At 43.1% G+C, this 22,514-nt stretch overlaps 3 protein-coding genes across 5 annotated transcripts; 1 reads left to right on the plus strand and 2 right to left on the minus strand.

The window, feature by feature from the left end:
- Nucleotides 1–57: 57 nt before the first annotated feature.
- Nucleotides 58–7,731, minus strand: LOC121612462. Its single transcript, XM_041945354.1, has 9 exons — nucleotides 7,559–7,731; nucleotides 5,577–5,685; nucleotides 5,079–5,253; nucleotides 3,616–3,761; nucleotides 2,729–2,905; nucleotides 1,968–2,084; nucleotides 1,742–1,828; nucleotides 928–1,066; nucleotides 58–639 (listed from the first exon to the last, which is right to left on the minus strand). The coding sequence occupies exons 1-9, from the start codon at nucleotides 7,570–7,572 to the stop codon at nucleotides 623–625; spliced, it is 981 nt and encodes a 326-aa protein (XP_041801288.1). The 5' UTR covers nucleotides 7,573–7,731; the 3' UTR covers nucleotides 58–622.
- A 2,204-nt stretch (nucleotides 7,732–9,935) lies between these two features.
- On the plus strand, nucleotides 9,936–18,962 carry LOC121612760 (solute carrier family 35 member E2A-like). The gene is made up of 9 exons (XM_041945835.1): nucleotides 9,936–10,224; nucleotides 10,881–11,345; nucleotides 12,098–12,233; nucleotides 12,513–12,640; nucleotides 13,799–13,919; nucleotides 13,993–14,046; nucleotides 14,135–14,207; nucleotides 14,396–14,541; nucleotides 15,665–18,962. Exons 2-9 carry the CDS (start codon nucleotides 11,066–11,068, stop codon nucleotides 15,891–15,893), a joined length of 1,167 nt encoding a protein of 388 aa, XP_041801769.1. The 5' UTR covers nucleotides 9,936–10,224; nucleotides 10,881–11,065; the 3' UTR covers nucleotides 15,894–18,962.
- On the minus strand, nucleotides 18,477–22,129 carry LOC121612761 (solute carrier family 25 member 45). Of its 3 annotated transcripts, XM_041945836.1 has the most exons (7): nucleotides 22,019–22,129; nucleotides 21,551–21,607; nucleotides 21,421–21,464; nucleotides 21,272–21,343; nucleotides 20,951–21,139; nucleotides 19,816–20,050; nucleotides 18,477–19,563 (listed from the first exon to the last, which is right to left on the minus strand). In XM_041945836.1, exons 2-7 carry the CDS (start codon nucleotides 21,585–21,587, stop codon nucleotides 19,283–19,285), a joined length of 858 nt encoding a protein of 285 aa, XP_041801770.1. In that variant the 5' UTR covers nucleotides 21,588–21,607; nucleotides 22,019–22,129; the 3' UTR covers nucleotides 18,477–19,282. The 3 variants fall into 3 exon arrangements, with proteins under 3 accessions (XP_041801770.1, XP_041801771.1, XP_041801772.1); XM_041945837.1 differs by having other exon boundaries at nucleotides 20,951–21,059; nucleotides 21,272–21,464; nucleotides 22,019–22,064; XM_041945838.1 differs by lacking the exon at nucleotides 22,019–22,129 and having other exon boundaries at nucleotides 20,951–21,059; nucleotides 21,551–21,568.
- Between the last annotated feature and the right edge of the window lie 385 nt (nucleotides 22,130–22,514).

Genomic DNA, 22,514 nt, shown 5'->3' on the forward strand with positions numbered 1-22,514 from the left:
GGAGTTACCAGGATTTCACTTTGTTCCTTTGTGCTCTTCTTCTCATTGACCAACAAATCAAAACAATCAACTTTGCTTTGATAATTTATTAAGAACCTTGAATGAAAAAACACTTGATCAAGTGGATTAAGGTGCAGCAGAAAGTCAAGTTAAAAAATATTCCAGTGTTACTCAAAGATGTAGTCTAGAAAAAGGAGATCACAAGATTTAAGTTAGACAACTATGATTAAAAAAAAAACAAAACAAATCCAGCCAACTTTCACTGTAATTTACAGAAAGGAAACAAAAAAGACTTCGTAAGATAGAAGCTCCTTTTTAAATGGAGGATGTCAGAAAATCTTTGGTGTCTACATGTGGAGCCTACAAACACCAGCCGATATAACAGTGCATGGAACAGTGAGAATTAAAACCATTATGAATCCAGTCTACGGCGGCATGTGATGGAGTGGTGGTGGTCATTTTGGCACACTGACAAAGAAGTGTTAATAAAATCTGTACAGTAAACAGCACATGGTGGTGAATAACAGCTCCGCAGCCAGCCACGGTGCTGCAGCTGCTTAATGTTGGGCTCTCAGCATGCAGCTGTGTCCTTGTCCACAACCGCCGGATGTTTTATCACTCGCTAGGTGCAAATTTGCACTGCAAAAAAAGAAAAACAAAAGTAAAGTTAACAGCAACATTCTGTGTTCTGCTGCTTCCTCGCCAACTCAAACACACTTAAAGGTCACTACAGTCGGGAAAACTCAGGTTTCTCATAATCAGGGATGTGATTAAGACAACACAAAGAGGAAAGAAGTTCAGGATATTTAGACATCTGCAAAGAGGCTCTGATTAGCTAATATCCCCCTGATGGAGCATCTGTTTTGTCTTCTGCTCAGAGCAGCATTCGAAGGACTGAAAGCATGAATGGAAAAGCAGCACACTCACTCCTCTCCCTCTGGTCAAAGCTGTGCAGTCTGACGAGGCCCCAGAATAAAACAGCTTTAATCAGCAGTGAAATCAAAGCTCCGGTGACGGCGGCTGCCTCCAGGATGTACGTGCTGTCCTCGAACCATTTCATTACCACCTGCAACTCAAGCAAACCATCGTTTTCCTGCAGGAATCCACTCGAAAAATACTCACATGCAATGTCATATAATCATTTAACAGTGAACATGAAGAGTGCTTTAGTGAAGTGGATCTTTTTAGGCAGCATTTCAAACGTGCCTTAAAAGGAAAATACTGAAATGCTGCTCATCCCGCCTTTTTGGTAAAAAGTAAGATTTTGAGGCCCTTTTTTCCATACTTTAAACTTCTCCACTACACACAAAGAAAGATCTATTTCTTACTCCACCACATGAATCTGACATCTGTTGCTGTTAAGTTGTGAGTTCACTGATGACACTGAGCTGTTATTACTTGATACCACTCTCATGTCTGCACGGTACAAATGAACTCACAGATCTGTGTACTTCACTGACCCCTCGGGGAAACTTTTCTCTAATATTTTGCATTTGGGAAATTACTGGGCCCTATAATTTTTACTTTTTTTTTTTTTAAAGATTCACGACTTCAGTAAGAACTAATTTAATTTTCGGTGTTTTGAAAATGAGCGACTCTCTCAAAGCCGCTCCTGCATGAGTGGCTGCAGCCTGAGTCGTGCTGTGGGTCAGCATCTGTAGAAGCCACTTCACAAAGCATTCTGCGCTCATACAGACTCAGAGATGTTGAAATATTTGAAGTCAGGAGAAAGTCAGCTCACCGTGTACGTCAGATAAACAAAGAAGGCTACTTGAGGAAGGTTCTGCACCATGAAGACCCAAACTATGACCTTGGCTTCCTTTAAGACCTGAAAAATGACAAGTAGGTACAACAAATGACTGCTGGTGAGTTTCACCATATGTGCCCTTGATCTGTTTCATATCACCCTCTTTAGTTCTCTTTGTGTGAAGCTTTACTAGTGAAGATGATGGATGAAGAGCACTCACCGCCACAGCTCCGACAGCGGCGGTCAGGCAGGCCCACACCACCCCCACAACCAGGATGATGATGTTGGTAGTAGACATTGGCCAGGCCGACGTCGTGATCAGGATACACAGACACAACTGAAACAGGCCGACAACACATCATTAATGAAGTCAGTAGTAGGGCTTTTTTTGGACCAATAAATGTTCTGTAAACACGTGAGGAGGAACATGTCGGCACAGAGACCGTTCCTTTCAGCAACGGTGACCCCAGCTGACCTGAAAACACAGCGTACAAAGTACCGGTTCTTAATGTGCCACACGACATCTGCTTCAACCAGAAAAACTTGCTCTTTTGCTGCTCTCATTGTTATTGCTGTCTTTACTCTCTGTACGATTAAATCAAATCATATGTAGCAGCTCCAGGCCTGTTCTCTGGAGGCTGCTCATGGTCGGTCTAGGTCACATGGGAAATCTCTCACTGAGGCTGGATGAGGTTGACAGGTGTGGCCACACAGGGAGCAAGGCACTAAAGATCACAGGCTGACGATTTACTTTACAGTATCAACAGTCTGATAGTGGAATTTACCACTCCTGTGAACGGCATGATGTGACGAACAACTGGTTTAGTGACAAACGTTTCACGGCTGTCAACTTTGACATCGTAGCTAATTGTCAGAAAAAGCAAATCTTAAAATGTTTTAAAAAAGTCATTCGTTAAGGGCCATAACACTCAAAATAAATACTGGTCTGTCACATTTTTATACAGAGGACTACACGTGTACCTGAGCCTGCAGGTCAAAGGTCACCATGGAGAAACAGAGGTTCAGCAGAAAGTATTGCTCCTGGAGTCTTTCCAAGGCCCCGCCCACACGGAACGCCATCATGTTGGGCCTGTTGAGGAGCAGCGTGGTGCAGACGACGTGGATCATCCCCAGACAAATGATGCACACGAAACGAGCCTGCCACAAAAAACACATCGCAGCTGGTGAGTGAATTCAGGTTGCAATGTTTAATTCCATGGACCCTCGGCTTTATCACCCTGTAGCATGTTAGCATGCAATACAGCTGAGGCTGATGGGAATGAACACAGTATTGCAGTTAATGATGATGATGATGGTGGTAAAGGAAAAGTCAGGCTGTCAGCGTTATTACAAGTCATCATGAATGTGTGCATCACAGGGTGCACACACCAGCGAAGCAGCGGCTAGTTTAAACATACTTGGCTTCACAGTCTCCGAACTAGAAGCAACACTGCTGCAAATCACAGTGGCGCTTTCTCCTTCTGCACAAGCCAAAATCAGCTTCTTACAATTGGCCGTCAGTTAACTTTCACAACATCGAGGCAGCTGATACGAGCTTCAGTAAACATCAGCTGTCAGCCGTGATCCCCAATCACAGATACAGAGATCCACGTGTAGTTTGGCTTCAATATTCACTCCAATCATCAATCACATCTTACATGCACAACAATAGTGACATCAAGTGGTGGAAGCATGGCTCCTTTCAGCAGGATGTGCTGTTATTTCCCCTGTCGGTAATAAAGGGAGATTATTAGCAGCAACGAGCCGCGAGAATGAATCATTCACAGCAGGATCTCAAATTTACAATCTAATCTTCTCTTCATTTTTTTTTGTTTCTGTCTCAGAGCGTCCAGTAGAGGGCGACCTACCCGCAGCTCCTGCTTGCCCTTTGACCCCTGCACGGAGAAGTTGACCATCGATCGAACCATCACCACCAACACGGTGAGCACGAACACCACCAGCTCCTGTCTGTTCTCCTGCAACACGCCCCGGCTGATGTAGTAGATGCAGAACACTGCAGGGGACAGACCACACCATGCTCACACACGCCAGGAGGGCCTTCAGTACATCCTCCACAAAGCTACACTTTTACATGTACATTTTCTATTTCTTTGATGCTCGTGTCCATAAACACACATTTTATTTCTTGGTTTATTTTCTTATCTTATCTGCTCTCTCTGTAAAGCCCTCATAATGCAGTGTTCAGTTAGATTTTCTCATTATTATGATCCTGATACTGCAGGTGATGATTGTTAACTAATCCTGATGATCTTCTCTATTAACCATTTAGAGCAGGGGTGTCCAAACCTTTTTCACTGAGGGCCACATACAGAAAAACATAGGAGGGGCTGGCCCACTTCCAGCTGCGGTGCTGATCCGGACAAATGTCACTTTGATCTGCATCCGTTGAGATCAGCTGATTTTGCGCAGTGTGTGCGCTGTGCACAGCAATGTGTTCTCTGTGTGTTGACCAGAAACACGCATATAAGAAAGTGGTGAGTAGTGACAGAACTGATGGGGCATTATTGATATTTGTCGCACGTGTACCTGCACACTAGTTATGTGCATGCATGCTTAATAACACACGGATACTGTGGAATATATTTTTAACTCCGCTGAAGTTGGAACGGCATTGCACTCAGTGGGAGCAGTGATGCTGCCTTCAGCCTTCTACCTTGCATTGCATTGGTTCTGCCATGTTTGGTAACCTGGGGTAAATTTGTTCTGTGATTGTTTTTTTTTTGGTGGGGCAGCTGCCTTGTTCAACAGTAGCTCCCCCTGGTGTTAAAACTAAGAAGTGCAATGCACTCAGGCAAAAGTTTCAAGAGCGGGCCATATTCTACTCTATTTATAAAATTTCTTGCGAGCCAATTAAAAATGGACTGCGGGCCACAGTTGGCCGTAGTTTGGACGCCCCTGATTTAGAGTATAAAACATCAATAATAATGCGAAATGACTGTTATACAGTGCCAAAGCCCAAAGGTTTTTTGATTGCAGAAAAAAAAAAAAAAGAAAGAACAAGAAACCCAAAAAAAAAGCACTTTCAAATCAAATAATATTTTGGCTCAGTGTGTGCTGGGACAGTCTCCAGCCTTTCGTGACTCTGCACGGGATAAGTGGGCACAGAGAGAGGTTGATTAACTACATTTCTTTGGGTTAAATGATTAAAGCCATGGCATTCATCTCCTCCTTATCTTTCATCACACGATTACAACACAACAGCTTCTGCTTTCTGTCAAACAGCTGTTAAACGGGCGTGGAGTGAAATCCACTTCCTGAAGACGCCTGCAGTAAATGGCCCCCCTCCTGCCAATGGAGAGATGGCACTCACATATTCCAACCAACTGGATGAGAGACACGGTGAAGTTGTCCTCGTCAGACACGTCCGTGTCCATGCGCTGCTTGTAGATGCTGGACAGGGTGAGGCCGAGCAGCGCCAGCAGAGACGCTATGGTGAAGCAGAAGTAGAGCTTGAGCAGACATGATAGCTCCGACCAGGGCTTTATCTGCAAGAAGGCAAAGAATGTGAAACTACCAGTCACGAGGACAAGTCTAAACAAGTTTTTGACTTACTTCCCAAGTGGACAGACAATTCAAGTTTGAGTCGGGCAGAGGGACTGGGAGCTCAGGGACTTTCTGCCCTGATGGTCTTCAGTTCATTTTATGTGTAGTTTGAAATGAATAATGAAAAATGAATATAAAGCCCATCACCACACGCTCAGAGTTTGTTTCAGTTTTCCTCTGTCTCATTACGCTGTGCAAATTAAATGAAACTTGACTCCTACTGTCAGATCGACTAATGCTTTAGTTTTTAGCTGCAGCAGCTCACCTGTCCACATGGTGTCGGGATTAGTTCTTTATGTCTGGGCATCAGGTTTGGAGGCAGGTGGTCTGGGTCCTCCGGTGGTTGACCACAGATCTGGTTGTCCAACAGTGGCCTGCAATATATATATATATGTATTATACACAGGTGCAGTCTCTTTAATGCACTGCATACAGGACTGAGCATACAAGACACAGCAGTTTAAAATAATTCATTTTGGTACTTAAATGATCTTTTGTAGTTTTACAGATATGGACAAAGTATTGTACCAAAGTGTATTGATCCACTGATCAACCACTGAAAAATTGTACACAGAGACACTGAAATACAAAATTTAAATGTAGAAACGGAGCAAAGCAGAATGATACAGAAGCACCAACAGCAGAACGCAAAGGCAGTGAAAAGAAAAAAAATATGTATGCATGTATGTAGTTAAAAGCCTGTGAAAGAGAGGAGGAGGAGGAATAACAATAATGAAGAAGAAAGTGCCATGTTTGAAAAGGTGTGTTATCACAGGCCAGATGTTTAAAGACATCTTAAAACACAATCAAATGAACTTTTCCACAAAGTAAAGAAATAACTAAGCCTTTATAGCAGGTTTCTAGAGCGAGCGTCACTCACTGTGTCACATGTCAATAAAGTGCAAACATGGAAACACACAAACCATCATTAACAGCTCTGTATGTACAGGAGGGACTTCAGGCAGACAAAAAACTGTGGGCACGCCGCTGTCTATGGGAGGGCCCTGCTGAGCCCAGGGGGGACCACAACCTCAGAGGCTTAGTAAGGAGGAGAATCCTGAAACCGATCCTGCTGTGAAACCAGGACAGAGTAAATGGGGATCTACATGACTCAGCTTCCCCATTCATGACAGACTCATCGCTGACAGTAAAGCACAGTGAGCTGCAGAGCTGGGAAATCTGGGAGCATGTCAGTTGGATAAGATAAGATAAGATAAGATAAGATAAGATAAGATAAGATAAGATAAGATAAGATAAGATTGTGCATTAATCCCACAGTGAGGACATTTGCAGTGTTACAGCAGCAGTGGCGATAGTGAAATAGTAAGAAACATCAGTTAAAAAAGCAAGACACGATGAGTAAGTAAACAATATAATAAACAAAACAGTGGTTGCATTCACATTATTGTGGATAGGAAATATGGCAATAACTAAATAACAGAACAGACTAATGATTTATGGCTATGAACCTAGTTAAGGAAAAGGAAGTAAAAAAACAACACACATTTTATCAGACTATGTGCGCTGATTTATTTTCATATTTAATATACATGTTATGTCATTTCATCTTTGGTGATCTAATGATCTTTCTTTCTTTCTACCATATATAAATATCATCCTTTCAAGGTACCAGAACAATGTTTTTTCCAGCATTTTCCAGGATATGAAACAGCTCATGCAGTCGGGAAACTACCAAATGTGGCAATCCTTTCCTGTAAGCATTAGCAATTAAAAGGAGTGGATGGCTAATCATGACCTTTGATCATATTTCCATTTCAAAGGGAAAATAAATTAATAAAAATAAATAATAAATCCTGAGGTGTAGCCTAACTTGAAGGCTAAATGAATGGGAAAATTGATTAAATCTCACTCCTAGATGTTTCTCAGCGCCTTTATCATTTCAGACTTTGTGTATTTAGTTCTTGGTCCATTTAAATGACCATTTCATTCAGTTTTACAGCTTGAGTCAGGTTTAGTCCTCCAAAGCCAACATGTAACAGAAGAGGACAGAGATTTATACATATATATAATACATATTCACATGCAGGCAGTGAGGTGAGCGCATCCTGACAGTTCACAGTTCATTCAAACAACCTGTTGCTGAATGTAGTGTTATTAACGGTGTCACTAACTGGTAACTGCAAGTTAATAAGCAGGTAACGTTGTCACATCTCATTCAGTCATGTTGAAACGAACTGACAGCACAAACATGAGGTGTAATAAATACGTCTACTAACTTCCACTCACCTTATTTCCTCCATTTCTCTGCGGACAAGACTGAAGGACCGGGAGTTTACATTCCTGCGACCTTGGGCCGGCTGTCCACCTCCGGCGGACACAACTTCAGTTTCACATTTGATAATATAATCAGGAACAAGAGCCTGTTTTGGCAGGACTTCTTCTTCTTCTTCTTCTTCTTCTTCTTCTTCTTCTTCTTCTTTTGTTGTGGCTGCTGCTTGCGTTTGTTCTTCCTCTGCTGCTGCTGCCCCCTCGAGGACAACAAAGAGGCCACGCAGGTGTCCTTAAAATGTATATACTATTGGTTTTGTATGTGTATTGAGCAAAATTTGTCATTTGCATACTGGTTTAGTTTGTTCTATTAAGACAGTTAAAAAAAAGTACAAAAGTGTGTACGTGACAGTGGTGAAGCTGACGGTTGTTGACTGTATTTACAATCATGTTTACTGCCATCCAGTGGTCACAGTTGGGAACTACAACTCCACATTTTTTGATTGGTACCAAGTGTCAATATTTGTATTATCTACAACGATGTTAGGACTAATGCTGAAATTGCCTGTATTCAAGTTATAATCACTTGGTCATCAGACAATACAATTTAATCAATTCCACACGTTTTGACTGCACTACTTTGAAAGGTGACACCAAAAGTGTTGCCGTGTTATTATTTCTGCCGTTTGCCTGGTGAAAGGCAAATGACAACACAATTTTTTTTAATGCAAATATGTAAGAAATTTGATAAATCTGTTACAGTTGATATGTGTGTGTATTGTTATATTAACATTCTTACTTACCTCTATGAATCAGGGATTTTGCTGATGATGTCATCAGGGTAGCTGAAGGATGATTATACTCCAAATAACAAATGTTGATCAACAACCTACATTACAAACCAGAGTAATGTGGGGATGCAGAATACCTCAGGTTATGCTGATTTGATTCGACCTTTTTTTTTTTTTTTTTTTTCAAAGTGTCTTATAACTCCCCCAACTATATTAAAGTGCAGCCCTGAATTACTGGATTACCCTTTCACAGGTTTTGAAGCTGCTATCTCATGTTTTCATTGCCTTTCCAGATAAATGCATTCAGTGACCAAGATTTTCAAATCCAATGAACTGTTTTCTCACCCAAACTCAGACTTCACCAAACCTCTGTGTATTTACACTCCATTTTGCATATGTTTACATGCTATTGTCAGAACTCTTCAATTTAACAAAATAGGATTACTGTGATTTGCTGCAGACATCCACATCTAAAAAGAAATCATAAAAATAAAACTACATAAGCTCCTAACTGGGACATACAACACTGAGCACCTATTTTCATTCCTTGATGACCTCAATGAAAGATTTCATGTGAGGAAAGTGAGGCATCATCCAGAGCATTTTGTAATTATATGGAGCGATCTAGTGTTTCACCGTCCTCTTCCAGTCACAGTGTGGCCCCTCTAACTTAATCTCTATTCTCTATTCTTCAATCCCACCAAGGGATTATTTTCCTTGTGGAGGTGATACATTTAGGACCACCAGTCGCATTGTCAGCTGTCCCTTTTGGACTCAATACATGCTGATGTCTGGACATATGTGTAGAAGTGGATGTCTGTAGGTGGATCAGACATGCAAAAAGATTTTTTCTCAGTTGAATTGAAGGTCTGACGTGGATGAGAACTTGTGTACAAATGCAGAACACATAGCACAGTTGTATTTCGTATTGCAGTATTGTGATTACTTTAGTTTCAAGTTGTGCAATTCAAGTTGAAATATTCTGTAAAAATTATATTTATATTTTTTAATTATACAACAGGTCTGCAATATGTGCTACGTTGTGAATATTAGCGGTTGCCTTAATGGTAGTGCACGTATTTGGAATAGTGAGTGTTCACTCCCCTCTAGTGGCTACAATCGGGAACTACAACACACAGATTTCATACAGAGTCCCTTGGCATTATTATTTCTGTAGATTTTTAGAGGTGAATTTGACTTTCAAACCTAATGGATATTTACATCTTTTAAAATCATTACTAACGATTTGACCCGCTGTAACCCTGAAGGCATCGTTTTTGAGCGCCATCTGTTTTGTTTCGTGGCAGCTGCGTCAAGTTGAAATGAGTCTCACCGGAAATGTGACGATTGCCTCATTCAAAATAAAAACATATTTTATTTATTCAGGCGAAATTGCTGTTTTAGAATCAAGTTGCAGGCGCAATTAAAAAAATGCATATCTACATCTTCCAGAGCAACCATTATGATAAAAATGAATTTGACCTTATGCTGAATTTTGGCCAGTAGGTTGGTAGTGAATTTGCTTGGCGAATAGAGTTTTGATTTGAAGGTTTTGTACATGTGCTCGCTTGCTGTTTGATGTTAACTTGATGTTGAGACGAGATCATTGTTAGCAGCCACGTCTCATAGTCAGGTGCACAGACATGAGTAACCCAGATAGATAAGTGTATGTTTGTGTGTAGTGGATGCTATCTCGTGTCTCACTCCCTCATGCTGAGGAATATGGCTGACAGCTCGGCTGGCTCTTTAGCGTCCATTCCTTTACATCCCATGTTGCCGCAAATAAGAGCGGCTAGCTAACGTCAATGTTCAACTTCCTCTTTTCATAACACTCGCTGGCTGAGTTTACTGTTATTTTTCAGGCTGAATTGAAGCTTCCACATTCAGAGACAGGTAAGAGTTGTTTTTTACATTATGAGTTAACATATAACCCTAACACCTGGTGTTCCTGTTGGAGGAAGCTAGCTAACGTTACACTAAACTTAAAATGTGTGCTTCGTGGTAGCGCTGCACTTATTGTCTGCAGTTGCCACCTGTGAACGAAGCACGGTGCGTTCAAGAACAAACAAACAAAAAACAAAACAAAACAAAACAAAACCTGAACCGCCTTTGACCTGTGCAGAGTTAACGCACAGACCTGGTTTGAGGTTCGTCTGTGGTTCACCTGTTATCACCGTCTGAGGGCTCAGACCACTGCCGCCTGTCATAGGAGGGCTCTGCTGATGTTGTTGCTGTCTTTATGGGAACTGAAAGAACGGTTGAAATCAGGTGATTGCAGCAGCTGTGCAGTATTCTGTAAATATGTCGTTAATGCAGTATATAGTAACTAACATAACACAGCAAACAGCTGAAGTTTGGTAAAATATGGATTCTTTGTAAAATATCAGAGCAGCAACAAAGAGACAAAGCCACTTCATGTAGTATTTGAAAAGCTGTGACCTGTAGGTGGATAATTATTAAATGTGTGGTGTGAATCTGCAGCATGTGATCGCTCGATCACATTTTTCCTTCTGTTCACTCTCACCTGACCAAAGGTTTGTTCTCTCCAGCTGCTGCAGGACAGGACACATCAGGACTTGAGGCGCTGGCAGCGTTCACTGTAAGACTGAGAGACTGATCTATTGGCGGACCAATCAGAAGATGGACTGACACTCAGAAGTGTCATTGACCCCACCTCACCTCCCTCTTATTGCCCACCTGTTGGGCCCCTGGGGGCCCTCAGGCAGTGGGCGCGATGCCAGGCGGCAGGCAGAGTGCCAGGCACCCGCTGTGGCGCCTCCTGTCACCGTTCCGCACCCGCCAGGAGCGGGTGGTGCTGGCCCGCAGCGAGAGCCTGCCGGGGGAGCAGGTGCTGAAGATCACAGTCACAGAGACTACGGTGATCGAGGCTGAGTCAGGGGTGTGGAACTGGCGCTCCATGACCTACCTGGGCCTCTGGTACTTCTTCAGCTTCTGCACCCTGTTCCTCAACAAATACATCCTGTCACTGCTGGAGGGGGAGCCCAGCATGCTGGGTAAAGAAGGAATAATATACTTTTGCTACTACTTAATATTTTAGTTTGTTTTAACTTGACTAAACAAAGCATTTCTCTTGTATGTTATTGCTTTGTATGTTTTTGGAGGACTGTACTGGTGGTTTTGCAGGTCTCAAGTCTTAAAAGTTTATGTTGCGGACGTGGTGTGTTATCACGTTAAAGCATGCCATAAGTCAATAAGGTTGACACCCTTCCTTCCAGGCATGAAAAACAGCGTGCAGAAATGTGACTCTTGATTGACAGGGCTAATTCACTTCAGAGAGCAACCTTTGGTGGTTACAGTATATGCAGAGACAATTTTGAAAAAGAAACCTCTGGTGATGCATTCTGGGACACTTCAATGTCCAGAGTTGAAATGACTCTTTTCACAATGACCACTTTTCCTTTTTAGTCGACTTTTTAGTTGCTGATTGACTTTTCCGACACTGTCAGATATGTGAAATTCTTCACTATGATGGATTTCATGACATGAGCTTTCTCATGTCACTGCATGTTGATTTTTGTCATTCACTGAGGTGACAAAGCCTCCTGCAGGACCCGCACCACTGTAGACGTTTAAAATAAACCTGTTAAGTTTGTGCCTTTATTGGTTTAGCTGTGATGAAAGAAGGCAAAGGTAAATATTAGATAACAGTCCCAGCTCAAGGAGTTGTGCAAGCCGATTTGACATTCATGCTGCAGGTGTTTCTGGCTGGAGCTTTAATTTATTGTCTTCCCTATGCCCCCCCCAGGTGCCGTTCAGATGCTCTCCACCACCGTCATAGGCTGCCTAAAGATGTTTGTGCCCTGTTGCCTGTACCAGCACAAGTCCAGAACTGAGTACCCGCCCAACTTCATCATGATCATGCTGTTTGTGGGGCTCATGAGGTGGCTGCTTTCTCGATTTCTTACAAATATCAATGCTTAAGTTCATATGCTTCTGTATATACGCATGTATAAATAACAGCTACTGAGGGTCTTACTGGCTAAGACAGCTGCCGTCTTTTTGTTGTGAAACACATTTTAATAATTCGCCCGGTAGAAATTAACTTGTAGTAGAAAGTGGAGATTTAATACTGGATATACAAATACTGACACAGGCTCAGTGTTGATCCCTTGTTTTTCTGAAAGTACAGCATCAACATTGTATTTGTCTCCATTTGTCAGATTCACCACAGTGGTTCTGGGCTTGGTGAGCCTCAAGAATGTGGCGGTGTCCTTCGCAGAGACGGTGAAGAGCTCAGCACCCATCTTCACTGTCATCATGTCCAGGCTGATCCTCGGGGAGTACACAGGTAGAGGACACACTCAACAAAAACATAAACGTTTGTTTTCACTCACGTTTTCAAGAGCTTAGACTTTTTCTGTGCACACAAAAGGTTTATTTCAAATTTGACAAGGTAATCCATCTACTTAACGGATGTGGCATAACAAGTTGCTGTTTAAACAGCATGATGCACCTTGAGCTGGACACAGTAAAAGTCCACTCTAAAATGTGCAGTTTTCCATGATGAGGGCTCCAGAAAACTCTCTTTTGCATAGAGATCAGGTTGTTGAATCTGTGGGAGCACAGTCAGAATGTGGTCCACTCCTCTTCAGTGGCCGAAGCTGCCAGATGTTGGCAGGAATTTGAACACGATGTTGATCCGGAGCCACCCAAACATGCTCAGTGGGTCACATTTCTGGTCAGTATGCACACCATGATGGTCTCAGACGATCTTGCAGGTGAAGCCAGATGTGGAGGTCCTGGGCTGGTGTGGTTACATGTGATCTGTGGTTGTGAGGCCATTGGATGTACTGCCAAATTCCCATAAATGACTACTTACGGCAGTGAAACAAACATTCAGTTCATGGTCAGCAAAGCCTGCCGACATTCCTGCGGTCAGCTCTTCAATTGCACGCTCCCATGTGTGCCATACAGGCTCTTTGTGTCCAGCCCGTGACACACCTGTGCAATAAACACGCTCTTTAACCAGCATCTCGATATGACACACCTGTCCGGTGGAGGGATTATCTTGGCAAAAGGTAGTGCTCACTGCCACAGATTAAACAAATGTGTGCTCACACTTGGAGAGCACAGAAGAAGTGTTTTACTTCAACCCATAAAAAGTGGGAGCATAAACAAAAGTTTTTTCTTATTTTTGCGGAGTTGGATGTATATGAAGGGTCGGGGTGTAACTAAGTAGGAGGCAGTCAGATGCAAATATCAATGTTTTTGATGACATATAAAACAGCAAATCTCTGCAGAGTGGAAACTGTGCTGAGCTGTTTTTTTGTTTGAATCACCGTTCCCGATCTCTTCTGTTTCACAACACCTCCATCAGTCCACTCTTTGTTGGTATTAATGCGGTCATACCAGTAAGACTGCCACAGGGAATCCAGGCGTGAGATTTTGTGATGGTAAGTGTGGTGACTCATTTCCTCTTGTGTGCTGTTTTTTGTGCAACCTGCAGGGCTGTGGGTGAACCTGTCCCTGTTCCCCGTCATGGCTGGCCTGGCCCTCTGCACAGCCACAGAGATCAGCTTCAACATGCTCGGCTTCTCCGCCGCTCTCTCCACCAACATCATGGACTGGTACTGCAGCACTCAGCACAGCTATCCCCACAGCACCGTGAGGCTTGGTTTAACTCTGTGTCTCTGATCTCAGTTTACAGAACGTATTCTCCAAAAAACTGCTGAGTGGAGACACATACAGGTTCAGGTAAAGCCACTGTGAACCCTCCTGTTTGTCACTCTGTTGTTTGATGCAATCAAACACTTGTTCTATAATCCCTGTTGACTTATTTCAGCCCTCCTGAGCTGCAGTTTTATACCAGTGCAGCAGCAGTCATCATGCTTATACCTGCCTGGGTGTTCCTCCTGGTAGGTCAACACACACTGGCTACAGTTGTTACTGTATTTGTATACATATGTATCTATCAGATGTTGGACAATATGGCACCAACACTCACATAAGAAAACAGGCAGGGATATGTGAAACCTTCATGGCAGGACTGAGGGTCAGTGTTGTCGATGTTGACGGTTGTTGTGCTCCGTCGCCATGTTTCCAGGACATCCCACTGATCGGGAAGAGCGGGCGGAGCTTCAGCCTCAGTCAAGACATCATCCTGTTGCTGCTTTTCGACGGCGGCCTGTTCCACCTGCAGAGCGTCACTGCCTACGCTCTCATGGGACGGATTTCCCCGGTTACCTTCAGGTGGGAGACAGGAACAAAGCCCATTCATCACACGGCTCTTAATCAGAGCTGACACCGCTGACAACACGTTAGGTCACTTCTGCTGCCAGCTGCTGATACCAGCTGCCAGTTTGGTTTTCGGTTTAGGCTGATGTTTAAGATAATTATGGGTACTGTTGGCCACTTTATTAGACGCACTTGCCTCATGCTGACTATGCTCCCTGTTGTCTCCAGTGCAGCAGAGGTCTTGGTAAGGTTTGTCAGTGTGCCCATGCTTCTGCTGGCTTAAAGGGGACCCGCAGCAACATTAACTACATTAACCACTACTAGCATAATACATTGATTTTCTTTTTTAAAATCATTTTCTTTACAAGAAGTACCTGGTCAACAACAATGCAAAATTTTAATGATGCTCAGTTGTTGGTATCCTAATGTGTGCCAAGAGATCAGTGCTGCTACCCTGGATCGGTGCTATTTATGCCACTGATTGCACTTCATCACATCCTTCCCGGTAAGCTCTTGTACTATAATATATGTATGTGTAAATACATGAAGCCACCACATCCAGTACACACAGTCATTCTATGTCCAGAGTCACTTGGATCACACATCTGGCTCGCTGTGAGGTGCGCCCTCCCATGTGGGCGTGAAGGAGACGGGGGAGGCGTGAGTCATAACTCAGTCGAATCTGAACACTCTCACGTGGTGCATATTTTTAGATTCAGTGGGACTCTCGCTTCATCCTGTGTCCACCGTGAATAAACATCCGTAAATTTGCTTTGAGAATCATCATGTTTTTAAGTTTTCTGCAGTATCAAAGTAATCCAGTGCGAAGTATCAATGCATGTGCAATGCAAACAGGAACTGCTAATAGCTAATTGGAAAACCTTTTAATGGTGCCAACATTATACTTCCTGTTCACATCACCCAAAGCCTGCAAGTAATGGGAACTGTAGTTCATGATTATGCCCAGCACAGAAAACAAAGAATTATTATAGTTGATGATCAGGTGCACCACATTAAAATGGGAGTGAGCCGGGCATCTTAACCATGTTTGTCCTGACAGGTAACGTTCTCACCCGGACCATGAACTGAATTCATTTCACATGAATAGCAACAGTAACGACCCTCGTCTCTTCCTCAGTGTGGCCAGTACTGTCAAACACGCCCTGTCGGTCTGGCTGAGCATCATCGTGTTCAGTAACCAGATCACCATCCTCAGCGCCGGCGGCACGATCCTCGTCTTCATCGGGGTCTTCTTGTACAACAAGGCCAGGCAGATCCAGAGGGAAACCCTGCAGGCCATGGCTGCTGAGCAGAACCACAAACCACTACTGCAGGACCAGGACTTCCAAGCCGCTCAGTCTCACTGAGGACTCAGCACTTCAGACTCAAACGCTACCTGAAACAGGATCAAGGTATTAGGACCTGTGGCTGTCAAAACAGGATGACTGGATGTTTGTTAGTTCTTCACCATGCACACATTCCAGTTAAAGAGAACACACCCATGTTTTTGTTTTGTCCCACTTCTTGCCACTGTTGTCTTAAAGTTTAAAGAAGACTCAGCTGACTGGCTTGGTAAAGGTCAGTCTCCTGTGGAGCAGTATGTACTGTGCAGTATTCCTTGTCCCTAACCTGACCACTTACACTTCAGTCATCCTCGATCCTTGGCTTCGTTGAATATCGGTCAGTAAAAGGAGAAGCTCAGGGTGTCCTTCAGCTTTTTGAAGGTAGTGACTTCTGTAAGCTTTTTAACTTACATTTGCATTCCAGTGTACTGGTTTATCTCTCATCTGTGGTACAGCAGCTGCTGCATTTATGCGATTGTGAATATCTGTAAAGCATTGAAGCTGTAAGGTTTTAATTTTGTGGTGGTGTAACCTACACTGTATGATACAATGTAAAAATTATCTTGATTGCATCTGAACATAAGATGTGAATGGGGCACCAGTGCCTGAGATGGGAGACTGATCCAGCCAAAGCTTAGACGGGCCATTTGACACATTTTTGAAAGGATGCGTGGAACATCTGAAAGCCACATACTGCATTCTAGGAATGCTCATCGTCTATTGTGAAGTGTAGCAAACGTATGTCTGGGGTTTCTGAAATTTCTTTGTGTTTTTCTTTATGAACTGATGCTGGTATAGCAGCCCTGGCAACAGAAGAGGGGCCTTAGAGAATGGATGGATGGATGGAGGAGCTGCTGCTGCATGTTGCACATTCATAATCTTTAAGATAAACGTTTATTACAACTTGGTTTTAATTTTTGTAACTGGGCTGATGATCACACACGGCCAATTTTAGAAGGCAAACTGTCTGAAAACATCCACGACAGTTTACAAACCAACTTCCTGGTTCATCTTTGACCTGCCGTACTTACTGTACTGTAGTTGATTGCACTCAGTTTCCCTGTGCAGTGGGGGGGATTATTAGCAGCCCCTGCTCACTCATCGTGTAAATCTCTGGTGATTGCATTGTTATCATAGACAGCAGAGCCAATGGCCCAAACAACAAAAGACAAACCCAACTTGTAATAAACCAGTTTTCCTTTAATCAAAAAAGCCTTATGGCACATGGATCAAACTCCTGTTAGTGTACACTGGTAGGTTTCAATGTTAAACCTTTACCACTGGTGAAAGAGTCATCTCTGTGAGCCATCCTGTGGGTGTAGCTGCTTTTAAACCAGCTGTTTGTGATCAGAGCAATGACGACACATTCACGTGCAATAAGCTCCTTTTCTTTCCTCATTGAGTATCATCTCGGCTTCTGTGGTGAACATGAAGCTTCTTCCACAGATGCCTTCCTGTCATAGTTGACATATTGCCAAAAACAGCTCAAAGGTGCCAATAATCTGACATGCGCGTGAATCTGACTCTCAGCGCACGGCTTCAGCCACACGGCCTCTGCTCCAGTATGGGTCATGGCTTCTCAGTTTTCCTGAGGTTAGTGATGAACAGTCCATTAGGTGTCTGATAGCAGTAGTCAGTGTTAATCATTGTCAGTGTGACAGTTAAAGGTATACTAACAAAACAACATACAGACTCATAGCACAGTACTCTCTCTCACTCTCATCACTAATGACCCACTAGGAGTGTGAGGTGGTGTGTTTATCTGCAGACTCTGCCCTCCGCCTGTATTTTCTCTTGTTGCTGTGTTCAGGAGGTTTTGGGCTGCAGCCTTTGGGCAGTGGGTGTGCAGCCCCCAGCCAATAACGGCGCACAGGTGAGGTCGTGACTTCATAACAATTAGCGACCAGGTGCCTGATTGTAAGCAGCGTGCACCAAAGAGGACGCTCTGAAGATGTCTCACAGTATAGAAAACTTTACTTTCACAGACAATCCCTGCATAGTCTGCCTTTTTTAACCTTTATTAGTGATTCTCTTTTTTTGCTGCCTTTTTTGTGCCTCAAGAAGCAGGTTTTGTTTTCTGACATGTTGTGTCCACACTTACGCATCTGTTTTGAATTTGACCATAAGGGTTGTCTGAGTTGAACACATTTTCCTTTGTATTTGCATTATAAACATGCTCATTCTTCCTGGTTATTTCCTGACATTGTTTGAGGATTTAGTTCTCAGTAAAGTGCTTATAAAAAAAAAACAAAACAGGTGTGGGTTTAAATTTAGTATTGATACCCTACTAATACATCTTTAATCTTCCAAATGAAGTCTTTGGAATACTGCTTCAAGAGCCATGCAACAACATGCAGAGTCTTTATGTGTTTTTGTATCATTAGAGGTTCATAAGTGAAAGTGTTCAGATAGAAAAGAGCAGCTGTGACCTGCGCATCTGGGAGCAAATCAGAGGTGTAAAAATGTTCCCCAATGTGACTCTTTTGTGAGGATGTACTGATGATTGATGGACGCTGTGCAGAAAATTAAAGTATTTTCTCTTCAGCACTTTGTGTACACAGTGAGTTTATCAGAACTGGACTGATGTTTGACATTGCACGCAACAACTGTGTGAAACACTACATGGATGAAACGTGGATGCTGTCAGTGAAAAGCAGATTAAAACTGCTCACAGCTTCGATCTCAAAGCAACAGACACAGGATCTCATTTCTAGGATGAACAGACGTACAAAAGGTACCAGAGTTACAGAGAAGACAGAAGCAGCAGCAGATTGAAATGACACAGACTGATAATTCACAATGAGTTCATTCTAAAGATGTGGAGATTTTTACCCATTTTTGAATTCCAAAGTGCACACACAGTAATATTCCACCCATTTTGTATACACTCAGTTTGTTTATATGTTGTCTTCAGGTACAATATCTAGGGGGTCTTTTATTAGAATGACTCATCATTCTAATAACAGAATGAAATCTACACTTTTATATTCTTATATGTAGTGTTTATTAGGAAATCACTTTGTGTGCCCAACTGATACACTGCTTTGAAATAAAAAAAACCCACAGCGTAAACAATATGAATGTATGCAATAAAGTTATGTTTCCATTCGTATTTGTCAAGTGTAATGGCTTTGATTTCCAGTAAACATCAGCATCTTTAACCTGATGTTTTCCATCAAAGCGGTTCAAGTCCCAGGAGACTCGGCTGGAGCTGAATTCGAACGCTTCCATCAAATGTTTATGTTCAGTTGAAGTGTGTCCAGGTTTCTGATGCTGGCTGGATGAGAGTTGACCTATTCCACACAGACTTTAAAAAATTCAAAACTATTTCAGGCTCATCTTAAAAAACACACACAGGGAGATCTTTCAGTATGCACAGCATGGAGTGTATCAGCTCTCTGTCAGGCGTGAGGTCATCTCGCCGGTGGATAGAAAATCCTCATCAGACTCTCGTAGCTGAGGAAGGTGACGGCGTTGACAGGGAACGCCCTGAGGCTGTTCAGTAGGAGGCCTTTGAAAAAGACCCTCACTCCCTCCTCTCTGACGCTCACTCTCATGCAGTGGAGGACCCCGCTGTACTCCCGGCCGCCGGCCCCCGACATCTGGAGTCGGGCTTTCACCACGTCCATGGGCGTGGCAAAGGCCCAGGTCACCACGCCAGCCACGCCCCCTGCCATCAATATTTCAAACGTACCTGAGGACAGAAAAGTTTAGTGCATAATGTCACTGAAAATTAACCTGGACATCCAAACCAAACCAAACTTTCTCCAGCACAGCAGTTAAAAAAAGCTATGTCCAGGGAAAGCTGGACTCACTGATGTTACATCTGTGGCTTTTTTAAATGTTTGGTACCAGAAAAAGAAATGACCTTCCATATTTGACACGTTACCCTGGTTACACATTTACTGAGGGACTGTACTGTTGCACCGTGGCCTCTGAAACGGACCTGGCTGTTTGCCGGTCTCAGTCAGAGCCTTTCGAGTGATCTCGTATGGCAGAAAGTAGACCCCATAGCAGGGTACGTCCCTCAGGGCGAGGGCTAGCCCTCCTCTGAACAGGCCCCTGGGTCCTTCCTCCTTCAGGATGACAGCGACACAATGAATGGGTCCACGGTATCGGTTAGCAGTTGTCTGACCCTGCAGACGCACCTTCACCAGGTCAATGGGTGCACAAACAAACACCTGAAAGCACATCAAGTTAAAGGGTCAGTCCTCCAAAATTATGCCTAATGGTTTCAGGCCATGAGGATTTTGTTTTAGTAATTTTTTTGGGTTTGTTTTTGACAGTATTACTTACAGACATAAAGTGGTATTAAAAATAATACCGCCCTAAAGAATAACAACACACACAACAAAGAGTAGAACAAACATGTACTGCCTGCATAGCCAGATATATCTTACTCCTCTGTGACATGCAGCTCCACTGTTGTCCAAACACGATGAAACCGATATGAGTGCGCCACACAGTGTTGCACCGGTTTTCCTTCAGTAATCTGAGTGGAGCTTGTTATGCAGTTCTGCCATCTGCAGGTGCAATTAAACCCCAAACGCTCTCTATCATCAGCCAGCTTCATTAGATTTCCCCCCTTCTAGAGATGAAGCTGTCTGGCATGGTTGGTGTAACAGATGTAAGATATAATTACACCATCAAAAGATGAAGTGTGTGTTGACCAGAATAACTATCAAGCTCCATTCACACGCAGGCAATTGATGGAAGCTATAATGTACATGACATGATAGAGCTCATGGCTCCTGTATCCTCTGCTGGCTGTGTTTGTTGTCACTTTGTGTATCTGTCCCCGCAGACTGTGGCTCGCTTCTTTCAGGGCAACAGCATTTTTCTCCTTTTGCTTTTGTATTTTTATGAGGAATTCACCAACAATCTTATTGTCACACATCTGAACTCTCCTTGGAGCTCTTCCTCTTCACATGCCTTGTGGTAGCAGAGGAACGCACATGCTCCGTAAAACTGGAAATGATTTGCTGTGATGCCCTAACAGTCCACATTCAAGTCATATCTGCACCCCTGCTCCTGCAAAGTGCTTTGGATGAAACCAGCTGGTGAACGTCAGGTGTTCTTACCTGCATCAGGCCTGAGAAGCAGCCGGCAGTGAAGACCTGTGCAGCAGAGGCCGGCGTGCTTTGACTGCGGTCACTGCGCTGAGACTGCGTGAGGTAATCTAAGGCGTTGCTGTAAGAGCCAAAGACAACAGAGTTGATGATACCTGCGGTCAGCACCGGAAACGCCATGCCCTTGAAGAATCCATGGAGCTGATATGATGAAGTTATAATAAACAGATTAATAAGCATGCATCCATACTTTCACTCATGTTTTCTGTGAAGACTGGGCGTATTTATGCAGTGAAATCTGGTGGAACAACCTAAAGAGAACAAGACACCTACCCCTTCATGAGAGTATGTTTGAGCTATACAGTGAAATATCCCTTTATACACCGACTGGGCCTGCAGGCGCACCTACAAATGAAACAGGAGTAGTCAGAAAAAGCTGCTTTCATACATTCATGCAGTCATGATGATTTGTGTCATGCAACCTTCACGGTGTCTATCGGGTGTCCAACAGCCAGTCCCACTGCACCTGCAGCAACCAGCAACATTATTATTATTTCTTCACATATATTTAAATAATATATATACTGTCAAGAATAATAATCATTTTCATACCTGAAATGCTCCCGGCTATGAATTCCAGAAAAGGCATGACTTCCACAGTTTCTCAGCCTGCAAAGATCAAGACGGGTTACAAAGACGCCCGAGATTTACAGCCGCTATAAAGCGTTCTGCCTGCGCTCTGACAGCAAAGGACAGTTAATACATGACTGGCAAGTCACATACATGTTTGCATCAAATTCAGGTCTAAGGTGATGAAATAAAAAAATATATAAATGACCAGCTTTTTCACAAGGAACTTAGTCTTGGAATAATTTCCCCACGCTTCTTGTGCAGAGGAGTGAACTTCACATAACTGATGACATGTCATTTTCGGAGCATTTTCACTCGTTAGCTAGTTGGTGAATAAGAAGTACTAGCTTAAAACAGTTAAGTATCGTGCGTGAAAGATAGCTAACTAGGTTATCATACAGAGTAGGATTATACCATGCAGAAAGTGTCTGTTTAGACCTGCTTGCCTACCTGTGATAAGAGTCACCTCGTTGTGAGAACATCTCCAGAATAACTGAGCTCAGTGTCAAACTGTTTCTCGCTCTGGGAAAACTTCTAGCTGATCCCTGTTGTCCAAGCAACCGTTATCTAAACGGACATTTCCGGGTTGACACAGCGGCCTTTTCAAAATAAAAGCCGCCTGAAAATACGTTAATAAATTTGGCTTTAAGGGCCAATATAAGAGTTTTACAGTAAAAGAAATGCGAAGAAGTGTTGTATGCCTCTGTTTGCGGCTCTAAGTTTATACATATATTTAGTTCAGTTCACTGTGCCATTCTAGAATCTTACTTCTTTCGCGGCGATTTAAGCTCTGGTTCGCCCTAAACTCACGAAGTTACCCAAACATTTTATTTTGAAGGCAAAGTCGCGTGATTTCCGCTCAAATTATTCCACTTAGTTTGACTTTTGCTCTCTTTTCTGTCTTCTTTTGTTCCGAGAATTACATTTAGTAAAATAAGCGATCGAT

Source organism: Chelmon rostratus, chromosome 10 (genome assembly GCF_017976325.1).
Source record: "Chelmon rostratus isolate fCheRos1 chromosome 10, fCheRos1.pri, whole genome shotgun sequence".
Lineage (NCBI taxonomy): Eukaryota > Metazoa > Chordata > Actinopteri > Chaetodontiformes > Chaetodontidae > Chelmon > Chelmon rostratus.